Consider the following 14163-nt stretch of genomic DNA (forward strand, 5'->3'; position numbering starts at 1 on the left):
AAGAGTGCTGCGGCAGGCCTCGGTTGAAACTGGAGCGGCATCATAAAAGCTGGTTCCATGGAAAACCAGGTATTCTTTTCTTTATCGTTACTACTGCTCTAAAATCATTTCGCATGACACCAGAGGCACTCTGTCGCCATGGCTGCAGCGTGTGCCCTCTATTGAGAGGTCACACGGATTTAAAGTTGGTGACATCAGTGGCCCATTTCTGTTCAAGTGCGTGCGTAATGTCGGCCACCTCTGGGGATTAAGCTGCAATCGAGGCTGCAGGTCGCAGCACTTATCAACGTTCGTGCGTCGCTCTGGGGGCGTACAGCACCATAAAGCCTCGTCTCGAGCAGTTTAAGAGTTAAATCAGGAGCGAAACATGAGTTGATGTCTTGAAGCTTGCTTCCGCCCACTGCAGTGGTGCATTGAGATAAGAGTTGAATTTGTTCTGTGAGCATTCCCAATTGAGATGAATGGGAATACCATGACTCTGTCCCAGCCTCTCCTCCCCCGACAATGGAAGAAAAAAAACAAAAAAAAGTTGTATTGGTGTTTATTTAATATGGACAAATAGCACTCCATAATACTGAAGTGAGGGCGGCTGGTCGAAAGAAGTAAACTGTTGTTCTGTTTGCTAGAAATGTGGCTTTGTTTTGTCTGATATGCCTTTTTTTTTTTTAAGTTAGTTATAATAACAGCCCCGCTTCTGTCCAGTACGCATTTCTTTTGTATAGGTTCTGACAATTTCAGCACCCTTTGGTTGGGGTACCTGCTCTCCGCTATCCGCACCACTTACAGCAGACTTGAGACCACTTAAACCAGCCTTATAGAATACAGAATGTGGGTCGGCGTCTCATCCGCTGTTAACAACCTCACAAGGACTCCTGCCACCCAATCACACAACCGAGCTTGGCTTGAGGTTCGTTCGTGTAATGTGGCTAACACGTTAGCGTGCATATTCAGCAGCGTGATTAGGTTTGCTTTCATTTTAGTTCACTTTGTCCAACTTTTCTCCTATAGTTACTCATCTATACGCTAAGTGGTTTTTTTTTCCCCCCCCTACTGGCGTTCAACAAAGCAAAGCGATTGATTTATTCCCTTTCATTTTTTTTGTGAACCGTGAATGTGGCCCGTTAATGTTTAATGTTGCCTCGCGCTCAGTTTTCTCTAATGTCACGACTGTGTGGAGGCAAAGAAACAATGCCGATGTTGTTGATTAGGTACACAATCTAATACAAGAGCTGAAGCAAACATTCTGCCTTTACAAATACAGTGGTGCCTTGAGATACGAGTGATCTGACTTGCAAGTTTCTCGAGAGACGAGCCGTCGATCGTACTTTTTAAAAATTTTTTATTTATTTTGATTTATTTTTTGACTTGCGAGCGTCAACTTGTATGGTGGCAGCTGACTCAACAAGCATGATTTGGCAGATAAGAATTAGAAAAAAGGACCTTGAAGCCGTTTATTGCGCTCATTCTCAGCTGAAGGTTACTGTCAAGCTCTAACATGGGCTAATGATTAGCATCTATGCAGCGTTGTTACTCACCAAGCAGCAGATATCTGAACACAAAGGGTGCAGCAACACATGTAGACTTAACATATATTCTTCATCTTATCTTAGCCTCTATTTTTTTATTCTTTATCTGGTTTTACAAGCATTTATTTTCACTAATCCTCTTCTTGACATAAATTGGACTAGATGTATTCTAAAATATTTACTGTTTTTCATAACTTGTCATTTCAAATCCCATTTGTTGTCAAAAATAACAAATACGGGGCCATTTTGTGTACACAGTCAAAAGTTTGGACACAGCTTTCGAGTGCTATTGAATGAGAAACCATCCAAACCTTTGAAGGGTAGTGTAATATTATGAGTCTATTATACGTTTGTTTTTTACAGTCACGACCTTCTGAGGGAAATCATAACTTCCACGTGGCCCGTGGCAAAAATGACTTTGAGACCCCTGATTTAGTCTTAAATGCATGTTTTTGGAATGGAGTAAGAAGAAGCCAGAGTACCAGAGATCCGAACTGGGACCTCCAGACTGTAAGGCAGATGCGCCAACCACTAGGATCCTGTGCTGCCTCGCATTGACTCAACAAATATACAATTCTGACAGTTCATCTTCACCTTTGTTTTTTGTTTTTTTCTTTCTTTGTGACACATTATATCCTGATTCTCGCGTGCGCGCGCACACACATTGATCCATCACAGCCTTGTTTGCTCACACACTCCTGCTGCGAGTTCACCCCGGCCAGGCTGCTGCGACTGACGCAGAGACACACGGCTTGGCTCCTCCTCTTCCTCCTCCTGCACGGTGTGGTTTCCATGGCAATGCACAGAGGAGAGAGCAGCTTAGCAACAACACAGCGAGCATCCAGACTGCTCGGTACCACAGAGCAGGAGACATCCTCAAAGAGAATCTTCTCCGTCACGTTTCTGCTTTTCGTCCATGTGATATTAAGAGGCTTACTTTTGAATTTTTAGTACGATGAAGTTCATGGTGGTTCTGGTGGGGGCCGGCACGCTGGCCTTCCTCGGCGCGGTCATCTGCATCTTCGCCAGCGTTTACCCCCGTAAACGCGCCGCGAATCTGGGCGACAACAGCACCCTGACGTCAGAGACGCTCCTCCAGCCTCTGGAGCGGCCCGCCGCGGTGGCTCACGCCGGTCCGCTCGGTGCTCTGCACGGCGCCGACTCCTACAGCGGAGGGAACGGACTCGGCGGTTTAGGGCTCCCCACGCTGAACGAGCTCGACCTCGGGGAGGAGACCGGCCGAGGCTCGTCCAAGGTGTTCGGCTACAGCCGACTCATCTGCACGCCGGTTCCGCTTGGAGACTGTAAGGGGAAAGACGCGGGGCAGCAGCCGCAGGCGGACGACCCTCTCGCAGATGAGGAGTGGACGTTCCTCCGTACCACTGCGGAGGAGCTCCGACAGATGGTCATGCAGCAGAACGACCAGATCCTCATGGACCAGAGGACCATTCGGGAGCTGACGGGCAAGCTGAGCGAGTGCGAGAGCGGCATGGAGGAGGAGGACGGCGAGAGGCCCGGACCCGAGCGGAGCATCGGTGTCTGGAGCGGCAACCGGCGGGTCATGGCCGGGGACGACGTGAGCTCCTCAGCGGCATCGCAGCTGCAGACGGCCCGGGCCGTGGAGGAGCTGGCCCGGGCCATTATGGACCTGAAGGATCGAATAGAGAAGCTGGAGGTCAGTGGAGATTGTTGTTCTATTATCCAGTTTTGAAAAACACATCGACATTATGTTTAAAATAAGAAACATTTTGTTCGCCTAATAGCACAATTCAGTCATTTTTAACATACTGTCACAAAATTAATAAAAACCAAATACCAATGTGCTTGCTAAAAATGGTGTCTGTGTAGATTCTCAGTCATCCAGGTCATGGTCTTCTTGTTTGTTCAATTTGTTTTTTCTTGTTTTCTGAAAACTCTCCAAACCCTTACCTACTTAACCCTTACTTAGGCAATTTGTTAGGTTAACAATTTGCTGAATTGTCCAATTTTTTTTTTTTTTTAAATTTTTTTACCATACAATAAATTCTTTGTTTCCCTTGAGAGATAGTAATGAGTATAATAAATTAAAGTAAACATTAGATTGAAAGAAAAGGTTATCTTTAAAAAAAAAAAACTTGCATTTACACATACTAATGTTCAATTTTGAGAGATATTTAATTGAGTTTATTGTAGTCTGATATAGAACACTAAGTAGTCGTACACCACTGGAAACTACTACCACAATTATTACATTACATATTGATGAATGACTGTCAATAAAAAAAAACATTCATTAATAGACATAAAAAAATCTCATCCAATTAGCTTTGTAGACGTAATGTTATATATGGTCAGTGCGTGTATAAAGCCTCTAGTTTTTAGAACATTTTGTAAAGGTAAAGCATGAATAATTTAATTTTGCCTACATAAAAGTGCAATCCAGTGATTATTGATTTTTGATTTTAATTTTTTATTAATACGCCTTCCTTAAACTCTCAAGGAATAATACACAAGTGCTTGTAACAAAATTAAAGAACGCAGGAAGTGGGTAATCTACGAAGATGATGGTCATTCATTGGTTAAAAAAAAGCATTTTTTAAAAAATATACTTACTATATATATTTTTTTCAATATTTTGAAGCCCTGTAAAATTAGACATGGGACCAAAACCCAAATAATGTGTTGTAGTGTGGTTCTAAAACCACTGCAAACTACAACAATACAACAATATTGTACCAATCAAAAATGAGCATTCATTAATTTGCAAAGGTAAGATATTTGTATTCGACTGTGCTAATGTACCCAATGTTATTTCAAGTAAATGCATAAAACCCAAACCCTCCGTTTTGACCAAATCGTGACAAATAGCCTTTCGAGGAAGTGTCCGCCACCCACACCCTTCACCCCAATACGCCCCAACACTGTGATAGCAGCATTCCTCCCTCCCCTCTCTCTGCATGCAGGATATAGACACATAAATAAAACATGAAGCTGGCCAGGTTGAGCAGAGAAGAGGTCAGTTTCTTAACAGCCCGTGTGTGTGTGTGCGCGTGTGTACTGTATGCGTGTGCCTGTGGGCTGAGATGGAGACAGAGTCAGGCTTAGAAATAAATAAACAGTTCCAAGGTTATCCTTCTCACTGTCAATTTACATCCTGGACACACAGTCCTTGCCTCAGCAACTCTGTTGCTATTTATTGGTCGCCCTCTGTATAACATTCCACTGTAGTTCTTTCTTTCTAAGTCAGCATTCAGGGATATGACGTCCCTGTTATGTTTCAAAAAGCTTGGAGAATCAATATGACAATCAATCTAGGCAAGTGTCTTTTCTATTCTGATGAATGAAAAAAAAAATGTCATGTAATAAAGTTAAATTAGTTTTAGTAATTCCGGGAAAATGTCCCAATATTTTTGACCACGTAGGGTGAAACCTCCGAAGTGGCACGATTTGGAGTTCAACCTAAATGTTCTGGCTCGCTGGCCAGATTTGACCCGGCACATCATTTTATGTGGCCCGCGAAAGCAAATCATCTCTGTCGATAATGTTGAGAAGAGATATTTTTTGCTACCAAATCCCCTTTTTAAAAGAAATGGAATAGTTCTTCAACAAACAAGTTACATTAGCTTCTGATTTCAAAACTAGTTAGCCATCCATTTGTTGTGTATTTGTAATAATATGAGGCGATTATGTATACATTTGTATATGGTTTCACAGTCATAATGGCCCTCTGAGGGAAACCATAACTACGATGTGGCCCACGATAAAAATGAGTTTGGCACCCCTGGTTTAGCATTTAAGCCTGCAACAAATGTATGCACTTTATTTCTTATGGGAGCATTTTGTTTTGAAGTCAGAACAACTTGGAAGTGAACTGGGTTTGACTTTGTGGTGTATTTATGGAGCTTGTTACTGAAACGCATTTATCTGCCATCCTCCAGGCAGAGATCGGCCCAGCTGCCTTGAACCTCACTGACACATCTACAGGAGCAAGCAGCAGCAGCAGCCCGGCGGTGTCCACCAAGCCACCCACCCCGCCCACCGGCAACGTCAACCCCGCGCCCCTGGGTCCGGTGGCGGGAGGCCCCGGGGCCCGTCGTCCCGGCTCCCCCGTCTCCAAGCCCTCGCCCAAGGGCCCCCCCGGTCGTGGGAAGGCTCCCTGGAGGGTGGAGGACCTGGAGGGCGAGCTGGAGAGGAAAATAAAGATGCTGGAGAAGGAGCGGCAGGCCATGAGGAAGGAGACACAGGGCCAGTACGAGAAGCTCAACCAGGGTTTGGACACCGCCAACCACCGCGTCAGCGAACTGGAGCACAGTGAGTCAGCTGTACAAGGTGGTGGCTGAATATACACTGAACAAAAATATAAATACATTTGTTTCAGCTTTCATTTTTCATGAGCTGAACTCAAACGTTTTTCTGTGTACACAAAAGGCTCATTTCTGTCAAACATGTCGAAGTTGTTTTACTGTATTGCTGATATTTTTGTTCAGTGTAGAAAGGAGAGCTTGTAATTGGGTAGCTATTGAGTCAATTTAATTAGAAAGCCTAGAACAGGGTTGTCCAAACGTCTTCTTCCAAGGGCCACATACAGAAAAATCGAAGGATGCGAGGGCCAATTTTAGGTGATGAAGCAAAAAGTCAAGGATTTTTCAGGATTACTGGGTGGAATTGGTCCGCCACTGTACTGAGCAGCAGCAGAATCACATCTCCACAGTCATAACCAAAACAAGAATAATTTTTTACTAAACTGACCTTGACATGGAGCATGAAATGGAGCCAACAGTTACGATTCTGAGGCGCATCTTACTGAATGATGTTTGATTGGTGGGACACAAGGAATTTCTTATTGTCTGCATTGTCACTTGGTGGAGAAAGTAAATAGTACAATGCAGGGAAACAACCCAGGCCACGTCAAATGTTGATTTAGCAAAGAAATTGCACGGCTGGCCGCAAATGAACACGGGGGCCATAGTTTGGACACTGATGACCCCAAAGGTTATTAAATGTCAAACAAGCCAAGTAGCCTATAGTGTTGTAACTATGCATCGCACCCCTCAAATTTTATTTAGGACAAGGGACCATATTTGGTAACTTGAAATGGAGCGTATCGCAGTGGATTTGGGTGAGAGGCAGGGTACACCCTGGACTGATCGGCAGTCACAGCAGGGTACCGATCGACAAATAACGACCATTCACACAAAACCTAGACTCACTTCCTGGCACTAGTTTGAATTCTCACCTTCAGTCTTAAATCATCCGTTTATTGAGCAAGCTTCCTGTAGTGAAAGCAGTCAAGGGCAAATTTTGTTATGTTATTTAGTGGTTACGAGACTCAAAAATACAGAGTTTGGCTGTGTACGCATTATTCACGATGGACCAAAAAGAATGTTTTATTGAATGGTTGCTTGTTAAGGATTATTTTTAGTGTGTGTTAAGCAGCAGCACATCATCCTTGAGCCGTCTCATGCTGCATTTATATTCTCTCAGTTCTCTCAGAGGCACTACTGTAACTATCATGAGTGGAGCTCTTGCTTGGAGAAACAACAGCATCCCTGTGTAACCATTCACAAGTGTCCCCATTCGTGCCCCCATTTTCCGCTCTTTAACTCTGCTGCTCTTTTGTCCATGTTCTTGTCTTTGAAAGTCCTAACAGAGCCGTCCTTCCCCGACGGCTTCGTCCTGTCCTTCCCCATGCGTACCAACTACATGTATGGCCTGGTCCGGAAGGAGATAACCGAGATGTATGCCTTCACCGCCTGTGTGTGGCTGAAGGCTAAGGAAGGCGGGATCGGCACGCCCTTCTCCTACTCTGTGCCCGGACAGCCTAATGAGCTGGTGTTGCTGCAGGGTGTGCACAACCCTGTGGAGCTGCTCATCAATGATAAGGTACTAAGCCAGATCCTGCAGCAAGCTTTGGTCACAAAAATCTCGTCAATACAGGCTTCGGCTGAGAGTTCGACCTTTTTGAATGGAAGTGGCAAACGCATGGCAGCTAGTCAGTTGACTACGTGAGAAGCTAATATAGCAGTCTTCATATTTACTAACTGCTCCCTCTTGGCAAACAGCACACAAACATATGGACTCAAATGGCCAAAGCCAGTCACAGAACATCCAAATGAAAAGTACTTTGTTCACAAAAAGTCGTGAATACTGTCTCCAGCTGAGAGCTTTATCAAGCCAAACGCGACATATGAACATACCCAAATCCAATCTATCAACAGCCCTAAAAACACCAATATATCACTCTACCTTTTGATGACAAATGACAAACACATGGCAGCCAGAAAGATGGCTATTGTGAGACGCTAACATCGCAGTCTACATCTTCACTCAGTGCACTGCAACACCTGTCAAAAAATAACCCATCCAAAATAAGTGATTTGTTGACAAAAAAAAGTCTATGCTTTATAATCCTATCAAGGCAACAGGAATAGGAACAAAACAACAGGGAGGAACCTACCGAAATAATATTTGTTTTTAAAATACGGTAACAGCACTAAACACATTCACACTTTACCTTTTGATCACCAATGACAAACACAAGTCAACCAAGAGAGCTCGCCAGCAAGAGAAGCTCAGCTCGTAGTCTACATTTGGACTCAGTGCTGTACAAATAGATGGACTCATATGAATGACACCAGTCACAGATTTCAATCAAATTATTTTGTTCACCCAAAATTGCTTGATACTGGCTCCAGTTTGCTATCGTGCTCAAGTCTTGTGAGATTTGTGAAAACCCCGCTTCATGTAAGAGATGTATCTGAAAAGTAACATTACTAGAGTCACAAATCATATTTTTCAAATCCAAACTACAATAAATTGTACTCATTTCAAAGTAATCATGGAGTCTAGCGCTATTTCCCAGAACTTATTTGCCACACATTCACGCACTGCTAGGATTCTGCTAGTTCGTCTGTCATCACGAGCATCTTGATGTCATCCACGTCTTCAAAATGAGTCCTCTTGAAGATTGGGAAAGAGGAAGAAAGAAAAAAAAAAACACAGTCAAGTCAGATCAGTAGGGAGGTTGCTCCAGCACGTTAATGTTCTTCTCGGCCAAGAGTGTCAGACCCTCAGGGCATTGTGAGCAGGCGCAAAGAAGCAAATGCCACAGGATCCCTTTATTGATGTGGCGGTTGATTGTCTGGCCCACATTGAAGGGAAACATTTGTATTGTGTCGTTTCAAATGTATCTTTTGTGACACAAGTTCTGGAACCATTCTGACAAACCTCGAAGGGCTTCAATGTACCACTGTGGATGGAAATTTCGTAACGCTAACGCATCTTCAACCTTACTCTCAGGTGGCACAGTTGCCGCTGTCTCTCCCTCTGGATGAATGGCAGCACATCTGCGTCAGCTGGACCCTGAGGGACGGCGTGTGGAAGGCCTACCAGGGCGGCAAGATGAAGGGGCGGGGGGAAGGACTGGCTGCCTGGCACCCCATAAAACCTGGTGGGGTGCTCATCCTGGGCCAGGAGCAGGTAATAAAATGCGGGCAGAGAGATTGTTTGGAATATTTAATAGCGATAGATTGCTTCTGAAGTCTAGTGTATTTTAGTTTGCATTCGGGCTAAGTAGCTGTTGAAACTGCGTGTTCCATTTTTAATTCAAAAGCATATCAGTTTTCAAGCATCAATCTCAGCTGAGCTGGAATGACGTGTGGTTATTACGCTGTGCACACCGTGCACAGTGAAGAAACCTCTCTGAACATCTCGTCTTTCGCTGCATTTATACATTTCTAATCTGTCCTTGTTACATTCAAGTCATCTGCACTGTCTGTAGCTGCATACGTTCCCTCAAAGATGAGTGAAAAAAGGCCGCCAGTTTCGCACCTAGCACATTCTTCTGGGTGGTTGTTATAAAGGACATCTCGCAGGCGGGGAACTGTGAATGAAATGGAAGCAAGCCAAAGACATCCTAGTGTTATTCATGGAAACTCGCAGCTACATTTTCGAGTGTTGAACAAGGGGAAATAAGCCAGATCCAGTTTGGTTCTAGTGATGTTCAAAAGAGTTATTATTTTTGCTTGAATTAATGATTGTAAGGCCAAACACCTAAAAACATAGCAACAGTGTCAATCGTTCATATTTCTAATACCAGGTCACCCAGGTTTCCAAGCGTGCCGAGCCGATACCGTATGTGCGATCTAAACTGCTGCTGGTCGCTCATTGGTCAAGGGGAGTTGTCATTGTGACATTTGAGGACACACTAACATTATCTTACTTTCTCATCGCATTATTATATTCCACAGTCTCAATTTTGCAGCAGCATTCCGTTTTCTTGCTGTCTTCCGTCTCCTCACGGATATAATGTCTCCTTACCAAATACAGGAGACCCCCGTTCGCCACCATTGTTGTCTTGTGTTTGCGAGTTTCGTTACAACTGATGCATTCGATTTAGCGAATGTTGCAGTTTACGGAAGAAGTGTTTTGAAGTGGAAAATTGACTAGCACAACGTAGTGAGTAGCAGAATGGAAATGGACCAGAAATGTGGTATTACATCATTTTTGGAGCCTGAACATGTAAACCTTTGACAGCAGGCCTGGAAAAGAATACGACACGATTATAAATGCTGAAAATGAAGGACAAACCGCACGTGTTAAGTGTTTAGTCTGGGCATGTACAAGTCACAACAAAAACAATTACAGCTGCAAGCATCGATAAATGGTCCCATACACCCCTTTTTTTTCATGGAAAATCCTTGAATAGGATCAGCCAATTGTTTTATGCCCACAGATCACATAGACATAAAAAGCTTTGCAATTTAACGTCGCCCATCTGTCTCGGACACCTGGTTCCGATTGGGGCTCAATTGGGCAAATGACCTAGAAGTTAGTCAAAGTACAAGGCCTGGAATTCATGAAGTTTTCAAAAGGAAAACTTAGTTTCTCAATTTCATGCGCGAGCCCTCTTGACTTTTGCTTGCGTCCTGTATCGCGTCCACCCAATTGCTTCTTTCGACTCGTCCATCCCTAACCTGCTCATTCTTATGTTAGCGTAACCTGTTTCTGCTAATGATCCTAAACCACACCTCTGTTCCCCAACCAAAGGACACCCTTGGCGGACGTTTCGACGCCTCCCAGGCACTGGTTGGTGAACTCTCCCAGTTCAACTTGTGGGACCGGGTATTGAAGCCCATTGAAGTTGCCGCCCTGGCAGAATGCAGCTCCTCAGTACTCGGCAACATCGCCCCCTGGACCGATCTGGACGTGGACGTCTATGGTGGAGCCACCAAAGAGTCCTTAGACCCATGCCACGCTGCTGAAAGATCCAACCCTTTCAGCCCCAAACAATGAGGGGCGGGATAGTGCGAGAGCTCACGTGTACTGTCTACGTAGTCGAGGGGTAAAATTAATGACTTTGTAAGGTACAGCGATTACTTTGGAAGGTACAGCGTTTGTTTGGAGCTAGGGAGCTAATGGGACAGAGCTAATCGGACATTTAGAGCTCGTCTGTTTTTCATGTCGGTGTCTTCGGTGTTTAGTTCTAAAGTGAGAGTGAGGTTAGTGTCAGGATTACCTAAGTGGGGAAATCAAATCACAATCTTGTAGATGGACTATCAGTGCTAGTCTGGGTCAATCATCTCTGTGAAGTGAAAAACCATACCCGGGTCTTAGGGTTTTGATGCAGGTGTAGTCACTGATGATGAAAAACCTTTGTGTCACCTCATGTCGTTGCTTGTGTTTAATGCTGAAACTGAGACGTGTGTTAACATTTTCAATGAGAAACACAATGACTTCATGTTCAATTGTATACGGTTCTGCATACTTGTAGATTTTATAAGGTATCGCTCCTCTTAACCTTCACTACAACAGTGATCTTATACCGTAAGCGTGTAATTATTGTGTGTAAATGTAGCCTTGCTATTGTTGCTCGCCCCCAACGCCCCACTGTAGCTTGACACAATCTGCAGACAGTCATAACTAGGAAAAGCAGCGCTCTCAACCAATCCTGAAGTAAACACTTGATGTCAAACTGTGAGCTCCAGAAGATTCAATTGTACCTTGGCTAAACCACATAGAATGTTTTTGTATTTGCATGGAATTTTGAGCAAACACTGCGTCAACAGCAGTTCAGTGCCAGTCCCTTTTGTGCCTCTCACAGTCGTCTTGTTTGGGTAATTTGACTTCTACAAAATAGCGTTCAAAGAAAAGTATCAAAAGACGTAAGGTAATTCAATGAAAATGATTTTGTACTTCACACTCTACCTTCATACCTAGATGCACTTTTAATCGATTTCCCACAAGTAATAATGGCTTGACATTTCTATGATTCAGTTGCATGATGCATTTCTGTTATATTACTATCCAGTAATAAACTGTCAAAAACAGCTAATGTATCGATTCCCTTCTTTTGGAGGGATTATAGCTGGTGTAATTCATTTCAGATTTTGTTCAATAAACATCAAGCGGTCATTATTGATTCTAACAATACCATTTTGTTGCTCTAATGGACATTTTTGACAGTTGCCTTTAGGTCAATGGCAACTGTCAAAGGAGTGACACAAGGAACTCAACTGTTTTATTATGGGGGGGGGGGTTGACTTCCAACTATACAAGAAAAATTGAACACTGTGCAGTTCATTGTACTTTTCCTCAAACTCTTTCTTGCCTCAGTGCATGAGTATGAAAGAGTATTAAGGCCACAATGAAAAGACAAAAAAAAGTTCTCATTCTATTCAAGAAATGTCAGAATTTTACATGACAAAAATGACCAAATAAAATCATGTTACAAGAAAAAAAGGTGTAATTTTATTTGAATGAAGTTGTAATATTACAGGTCAAAAAAAACTTCAAAATAATTAAGTCTACATTACCAGAAGTAACTAATTGAATTCAAATATCATGAGGATAAAGTTGAACTATTACTTGAATACGTTTACGTGAAGTGTGGGAATACTAAAGGCATAAATTGACATTTTATAAGATTGAAGTTTTAATATCGCAAGACCAAATAAAGTCATGTTATGAGGAAAAAATGATTTTACAACAAAAAAGTTGTAATTTTACGGGAATTAAAATATGAGAATAAAGTTGTACATGTATGTGAATAGTCATAATAATATAAGAACTTTTTTTTTTTTTTTTACTAAATACAATCATAATATGCAAAAACATCTCAACATACTAGTAGAAAAAACATCTAATTTTAAAAGGCTATAAAGTCATATTACCAGAAATTATTTTTTATTTTAGAGAATTAAGAAGAAGAAGAATTAAGATATAATATTGTGAGAGCAACGTCGTAATATTAAAAAAGAATTAGCAAACAATTTTAACAGATAAAGCTGTGAGACTACCAGTAAAAATGTGGAATTTTACAAAAATTCAAGTATCATGAGAATTAAGTTGTATTGTTATGTGAGTAAAGTCATAATTTTATGAGTACAGTTGTACTCTTACAATAATAATGTGGAATTTTACAATAATTAAATTGCACAGAAATAGAAGTGGCTCTAACAAAAGAACAAAAATTTCAATAATAAGGTAGCATTAGGAGCATAAACGTATAAGCGCAGTTTAATGCTTTGTCATCATATTACGACATTCACTCTGGTATAATTCAAATCTAATCCGAATTTTGTTCTTGTAATATTCTGACTTCACAACTCGATTTCCCCATAATCTGACAATTGTTTTTTTTTTTTCTCTTTTCAGTGTGACCCTCACACGCCTCATAACATGACCCCCATATTTCTGTTCTTTTAAAAGTGCCTGTTTGGGCCTGAAACGCCCAAAATGGTAGTCAAATATTTTCCTCTTGTGTCTTCTCTCTTGCTTTACGTCATTGAAGTCCATGACGGTGTTTGCCCTCCTTGGCACCTCATGCATTTGATATTGTGAACTCGGTGGATGAAACTTAATAAACAGATTTTGATGGCGTCATCTGAGGTACATTGTGTGTTGGTGTGTCACTGCAACAGGTTCGCTGATGCATAGACGGGTATGATTCACTCATCTGCCCACGTATGACATTTCTTGGCGTAGACTGAGCTGATGTGTACTGGTACACTCGCCTTGGCCTCGTTAGGATGTATTTCAAATAATCAGATGGATGCCAAACTCTGCCAATGATTACCCCCAAAAACACACTCCCCCCCATTTTACTCCCAGTTTAGCTGTCACGGAATGGCTCTGACAGATGGACAATCAAAGCATAAACACAACCTCAGATAATGATTCCCATAAATACAGATGCACGAGGGAGGATGGAGATTCTTTAGTCATTAGTGTTGGAGGAGAGCAATAACCCCATCCTTATTTCATGAATTCAATTTGTACAAAAGGTATTCTGCATTGCAAATTCAGCTAGATTCGTCTCTGGGATAAAACAGCTTAAAGAGCCTTGTGGAAAATACAGAGTGGAACTTAATTGAAACAACACTTTTATTTGCATTTGCAGAAAAACAAATTAGATCAGTGTTAGTAGGTAGCCACCACACCCCCAAAACAAACCAAAAAAACAAGCCCTTTGAATAATCATCCGGCTTTTTCACAGGTTTCAGGTTTTGTGTGATTTGAGTTTTTTCTCTGAAATGGATTTGCGAATCGGAAGACCTTAGGAGCGTACAACGTTAGTCGTGAATGTCACAAGGAGTGTCAATTCAATTTCTGTTCACATGGCAAGTCAAGGCTGTTCTCAGTTCATTGATAAACGTCC

At 42.3% G+C, this 14163-nt stretch overlaps 1 protein-coding gene across 1 annotated transcript; it reads left to right on the plus strand.

Annotated features, from left to right (window-relative positions):
• The first annotated feature begins 1862 nt into the window (after window positions 1-1862).
• On the plus strand, window positions 1863-13388 carry LOC133476816 (neuronal pentraxin receptor-like). The gene is made up of 5 exons (XM_061770716.1): window positions 1863-3201; window positions 5444-5816; window positions 7147-7388; window positions 8805-8984; window positions 10554-13388. Exons 1-5 carry the CDS (start codon window positions 2482-2484, stop codon window positions 10797-10799), a joined length of 1761 nt encoding a protein of 586 aa, XP_061626700.1. The 5' UTR covers window positions 1863-2481; the 3' UTR covers window positions 10800-13388.
• The last annotated feature ends 775 nt before the right edge of the window (window positions 13389-14163 follow it).

This window comes from Phyllopteryx taeniolatus, chromosome 4 (genome assembly GCF_024500385.1).
Source record: "Phyllopteryx taeniolatus isolate TA_2022b chromosome 4, UOR_Ptae_1.2, whole genome shotgun sequence".
Classification (NCBI taxonomy): Eukaryota; Metazoa; Chordata; class Actinopteri; order Syngnathiformes; family Syngnathidae; genus Phyllopteryx; species Phyllopteryx taeniolatus.

Coding starts and splice junctions, on each gene's coding strand:
- LOC133476816 (XM_061770716.1), top strand. CDS start 2,482: ATGAAGTTCATGGTGGTTCTGGTGGGGGCCGGCACGCTGGCCTTCCTC. Junction 5,817..7,146: donor CGTCAGCGAACTGGAGCACA/GTGAGTCAGCTG, acceptor TGTCTTTGAAAG/TCCTAACAGAGCCGTCCTTC. Junction 8,985..10,553: donor TCATCCTGGGCCAGGAGCAG/GTAATAAAATGC, acceptor CCCCAACCAAAG/GACACCCTTGGCGGACGTTT.